Raw genomic sequence first — 6,052 nt, forward strand, 5'->3', positions numbered from 1 at the left:
CCATTGCAATTGTTGTGCGTTTGCTGCTGCACCGTCATGTGTTGCGTTGCTGCGTTGTTGCATTGTGTTGTACTTTGTGTTGCCGTGGCGCCTGGTGTGAGTGACTCCTCTCTCTCTCTCTCTCTCTTTCTCTTTCTCTTTCTGTGTCTGTTGTTGCCCCTGAATGTTGTTGTTACATCATTGTGCATCAACGCAAAACTGATGGAGATGAAACATCAGTGGACACAGGAAGAAGAAGAAAGAAAGACAGAGATGATGATGATGATGATGATGATGATGTCTGTTACCGAGGAGAGAGAGATGGAGGAGGGATGGAGGGATGTATGTATGAATGATAGATGGATAAACAGAGGCAGATTCAGTGGCAGAGAGGTTTCTTTTCTTTCTTTTTTTGAGAAAGCAGGAAGGATGATGAAGGAAAAGGGGGAGGAGGAGGAGGAGGAGGAGGAGGAGGAGGAGGAGGTAGCGGCTGGTAGGGTGGGTTGGGTTGCTAGGGGAGAGTATGTCAGGCTGCCGCTGAGCGAGAGCCCGGCCTGCGATTGGAAGCTACTTGCTTTAGCAGGGAGCAAGGCGGAAGAGGGAGAGAGAGAGGGAGAGAGAGAGAGAGAGAGAGAAGTAGCTAATGAGTATTGTAGGGGCTGGTTGCTGAGACAGCACTGGGTTTATTTATAGAGCGCTGGCCAGCCAGCCCTTAGATACCAACAGCGAATCAGCTGACAGAGAAAGAGGGGGCCCCGGCCAATGGCAGCGCAGGAAGGGGGATGCCAGATTGAGGAAGTGCTGTGAGTGCCTCTCGGTCTCTTAAAGAGACGGCGCAGATTTTCTCAGTACTAGGCAGATATTCTCTCTCTGTCTCTCTCTCTCTCCAGCAGTGTCATGTCTGTAAGCAGGCCAGGACCCAGAGCACCACAACAATCCCACTGACAGTGATTGGATTACTCTCTCTCTCTTCCTCTCTTTCTCTCTCTCTACCTCATCGCACAACACAACACAAAACAACAAAGTACACACATGCAGCAGCCTCATTTAGTTTTAAAACAACAATGTAGAGCAGGAGAGAAGAGGAGAGGCAGAGGATCCTCTAATTATAAAGTTAATTCTCACATGTCTGCCCTGAATTATGTTCATTCGTGACATAAAAATAGACGACATCAACTCTAACAAAAGTGCTGGGGATGAAACTTGAGTCTCAAAGTCTCGATCAGTGGATGGACAGAGGGAAGGAAATGTGTTTTAATGTAAAAAAGATGACTTTCACTCTAAGATCATTCTAGACCTTTACTGCTCATATTAAAAAAACAGAGGATGCTACACATTAACAATTAAAGACACTGACTGGACATTATAGCCCCCATGTTTTTGACTGTTTTTTGTTTTTTAATTTTCCTTGGCAGCTTGTTTTTCCCTTTTAATTGAAAATACTAAATAAAAAGTATCAAAAAAAGTAGACGACATCATCATCAGCATCATTTTGCAGCCCTGGACTCAAGGCTTTTATTTTGACAGGGTGTTACAGAGCAGCAGATCTGCCATTATACTGACTGGGCTTCCCCCACCGTTACGTACATATGTAAATCTGAGGTTGTCCATCTAATGGCCTCACACACACACACACACACACACACACACACACACACACACACACACACACACACACACAGGCCCAGTGTTAACGTGCTGTAGCTGCAGCCTGCGTGTGCGTGCGTACTTACTTGGTGGTGGTGGTGTCACAACAACACAACCAGTCCAGGCTGGATTTCTCTCCACCAAACTGTGTTGAAAAGACGACTTGAGTATTTCAGATGCTTCAGGATGTAGCGTGTGTGTGTGTGTGTGTGTGTGTGTGTGTGTGTGTGTGTGTGTGTGTGTGTGTGTTTCTGACTTTCATCTAACTAAATTCAGACTTCTTCTGTGTGCTTTTTCTTTCTCTCCTCTCGCTGCTGTAGAAGAAAAAGTGAATTTCCTGTTGCTGCTTCACAATAAAAGCATGTCTGGGTGCAAAAGTCAGATTTTATATCGTGTTGCTGGTTAGCGACGTTTCCTTGTTGTGTTGCTCATGTCGCGTCAAGCACTTTGAACTTGTTGTGCATAATTATTGATACATTGGACTGATTGTTTTGATTGATTGAGTTTATGTGAAAATATTGAAATGATGAGTCGGTGGTTTATTTGGTTTTTCGGTGTAAAACTGAAGACAGGAAGTGATGTTTAGCGCTACGCGGCTAACGTTAATGTGGATGCGGAGCTGAAGTTGTGCGGCTTCACTTCAGCTTCCAGGATAAAGATCCACAAGTTTGTTGTCGGCTCAGGTCGAGGTGGCGTCTGTGAAAAGTCACCGCGGTAACGCAGTGAGGAGGAATGGAGCGTTACACTGATGCTGCATTCACCTGCAGTCGGGCAGACGGCCGTCGCTAACAAACCAGATGTCATTTTAGTCACAGAAGTCGAGAGAAAGCTGTGCCTCGTGCTGACGGACCACTTGTTTGCATAGAGGCTTGTTTATGCCGTTATGTGCAGCGGCTGTCATCCGTCTGCCGTCTGCCCAATTTCAGGTGAATGCAGCACGAAAAATACGATTTGAGTTGCTTGCGATCTACAACCGCACTGCTAGATGGGAGTAATTCCTACACAATTTACCTTTAAAAACAGCTAACGGTGAGAGGAACTAACTCGGTCACAGATACAAACACACAAACACACAACCACACAGACACAACAACCACACACACTCTGACGACCTTTGCTGTTGTTTTTTTTTTATTTTTGTGTTGAGAGTTGGTTTTTTTACAAGTCAAAAGTGTCTGTTGACCCACAACCTCCAGTGTGGTTTCACTGAAATAACTCCTGACTCACGTCATTAGGCGAAAGGTTCACACACACACACACACACACAAATACACACTTGTTCTGGCTTCATTGTGAAAGTGTGAACAAGAACAGTTGTAACCGATCGTGTTGGTTCATTATTGCAGCTCAGATGAAAATCTGATCAGATTTAAAGACAAATTAATAGACAAATTTAATATTTTATGTTAACGTCTGATTGACAGGAACAGTCGAACCGTTCAGACACAAACAAACAGACGTTGTGTTGATGTTTTCACACAGTTAAAAGATCAAAGATTGATCCGATATATGCACAGATTTGACCTGAAAAGATGGTTGAAAGGAGCTCTCTGATTGGCCAGTGGAGGGTTTTTCTTATTTATGACCTCACAGAAATATAAAACAGTTCATTTAAGTTCATTATTACATGAATACACAACATATGTGACAGGATTATTAAATCAGATTGTGTGGATCTGGTGTTTATGATTTTGTGTCTTTGTGTTAAAAAAAAAAGAAAAAAAGGGGGAAGTCGGTCGTTATCTGAACTAAACGCACCTGATCGCACCACTAAGTGACAGGATACTGACTTCACACGTGTGAGAGATTGTGGTAAAGAAAAGAAGAAGAACAAACCAGTTTATGTTTAGGTTTTAACCTTTTGGGGGAAGAAATGAAGAAGTCGAAGTGACAAAAATTAACGAGCAGGTTTAAGTTAAGTTTATTTGTCATATACATTAAACAGTACAGTGTACAATGTAGTCTGCTCTGGCTCTCTCTCTGCGCTTACGAATAAAAACCAATAACAACAGTAACAGCATAGGATAAAAAACAATGACAGAATAAAACGGTGGCAATATACAATAAAAAGCTCCAATAAATCAATCAATCAATCAATCAATAGTCCACAGCCTTCACAATCATTCACACCAGAGCTAAAAACTAGGGTTAAAACAAAGAAAAGGGAAAGAGAGTCGGCGCCATCTTGGCTCTTTTCAGGGTTCAAGTCGAGCTTAAGTCCAGTTTAAGCCGCTGAGTGAGACCAGTTTTATCCAGGTTTTTTATTTATTATCATTGACTGAAACATATTGTTGTGTAGTGACAATGTCCTGCTAAATGTTTCTCCACCCATAAGACAATAACTACAACTATAGATATTGATTTTATACAATTGGAAACTAGGGATGTCACGATTATAAATTTTCCTGGTACGATTATTGTCAGAGAAATAATCACGGTGTTACAACAATTGCCACGATTATTATGCATCAATTAATTTTACAACACTATGAATGTGTAAAAATCAAATATAGTCAAAATATAACTACATTACTCATTGTTTACACAAAATATTTCAAGTATCTATTAATATATGACCAATTAATAATCCGCCAGGGGAAATGTTTGAAACATGCATGTCATAAATTGTCATCTATACCAAATATTTACATTTATTTTCATCGTTTTTTGTTTTGTTTTGTTGTTTTTTTTAATACAAATGACACGCTAACATTTAAATTCCTACCAATTCAATGTTACGTTAGTTAAATGGACCCGTATCTGAGCATTTACCTTTATTTCAGCGCACATTTGCCGATATAGTTCCGACATCATCTTTTTCAGAAAGTAACGGTATTTAGGAATCTTTACGATTAATTAATTGTGGCGTTTTAATACCGCGATTAATTGTGAAAACAAGTAATCGTGACATCCCTACTGGAAACTAAAAAATGTTTGCATGTTACTGCTTTTTCACATTATGATAAAAAAGATTTAAATGATCCAGGATTTTTATTTTATTTTATTTTTTTGTGTGTTTTCATTTTATTTTGTTTTGTGGACGATATGGATCTGGACTGTGGGTTTGATTTCAGCTCAGTCGGATTTGCGGTGTGCGAGGGGCGTGGCCAAAGTGTTCACCACGGGGTTATCACAGCTACATCGGTGCAGTGTGAGCAGTGTGTGTGGTGTGTTGTCGCGACGATGTGTTTATTGTGTGTATGTGTCGGACATGGAGACTGAGAATCGATGACTGTGGTGGTGTGATGGAGGTGTAGAGCACCAAAGATGGAGGAGAGCATCCAAACGTTGGGAGTTTCCCCCCTCTGATCATCTCTCCTTCTCTCTCTCTCTCTCCTCAGGTGTAAGCAGCTCAGGATGTCCGCCCACCTCCTCCTCCTCCTCCTCCTCCTCCTCCTCCTCCTCCACTGCCCAGGGCTTCTCCCTCGCTGAGCCAGCCATGACCAGCCAGCACACACATACACACCCCACCTTCAGCTCCATCCACTCCATGGCCGAGCAGCAGCAGGTAACACACACACACACACACACACTCAAACATTTGTCGATACCACAAACGTCTCGTCCCATGAGTAAAAAAAAACCCAAAAAACCCTCATAGTTTAATAATGAAAACAGTGAAAAATCAAAGACATAACATCTGGATAAAAACCGTCAGTAACATATCAAACGGGGTCGAGCCACGCCCACTGTGACAAGGTGAACGCTCGCTGTTAATGACGGAAAGAAAGAAAAAAAAGAAAAAAGAAAATCAATATTTGCGTCTCTACCCACTCTAGTCATATCCCTCACTCAGCAGCATCTGTCTCCAGATGTGGAAACAAAACACCGGGGGTTAATTCTTCACCTTGACCTTTATTCTACGAGCTCCAGCTTCTGTCTCCAAGAAGAAGACGAAGACGAAGAAGAAGCTTTATTGTCGGCATTTAGCAGCAGCTAGTATCTAGCATAGAAATAGAGATAAATAAAATAAATATAATAAATAACTGCATGAAATCAATAGAATCAAAATGAGCAAGAAGAATAATAGCAATGATAAAAGACAAAGTGCAGATAACAGTGCTGTGCATCATCGTCCAACCTGGAGTCGTAGCTGCACACGAGAGACAAAACTTAACAAAAAAATCGTCCACACCGATGGGAAAGACTTTAAATAGACAATATGATAAGACAGCTGGACTAATGTCATCTCTAAATCTGACTAGACACGATACAGAAGGATATCTGATCTTCATTCGCCTGTTGGGTGTTTACTTACCTAGACAATGTGGATCTTTACTTAATTGTGACGACAATTTCATTTTAAAACTCAACGGGACTCAACAAAGTGAAGCGTTGTGGCCTGTTGATGTTATGGACCAAACCAAAAAGGTTGATTTTGACGTCCACCTTATCGATATCGAATGTGTTGGTCCAAAGACGACAG

General features: G+C 41.6%; 2 protein-coding genes across 3 annotated transcripts in view; both read left to right on the top strand.

The window, feature by feature from the left end:
• slc6a20 (solute carrier family 6 member 20) overlaps positions 1 to 6,052 on the top strand; it is a 132,300-nt gene that overhangs the window by 108,923 nt on the left and 17,325 nt on the right. The gene's annotated exons all lie outside the window — the stretch shown is intronic.
• dyrk1b (dual-specificity tyrosine-(Y)-phosphorylation regulated kinase 1B) overlaps positions 1 to 6,052 on the top strand; it is a 56,317-nt gene that overhangs the window by 32,940 nt on the left and 17,325 nt on the right. For both annotated transcript variants that reach the window (XM_085802996.1, XM_085802995.1), the window contains exon 2: positions 4,968 to 5,134. In XM_085802996.1, coding sequence (XP_085659122.1) covers positions 5,066 to 5,134 — 69 coding nt within the window. In that variant the 5' untranslated portion in view covers positions 4,968 to 5,065. The remainder of the gene's footprint in view (positions 1 to 4,967; positions 5,135 to 6,052) is intronic.

Source organism: Trachurus japonicus, chromosome 16, assembly GCF_045865225.1.
Source record: "Trachurus japonicus isolate A0001 chromosome 16, Traja_1.0".
In the NCBI taxonomy this organism is placed as follows: domain Eukaryota; kingdom Metazoa; phylum Chordata; class Actinopteri; order Carangiformes; family Carangidae; genus Trachurus; species Trachurus japonicus.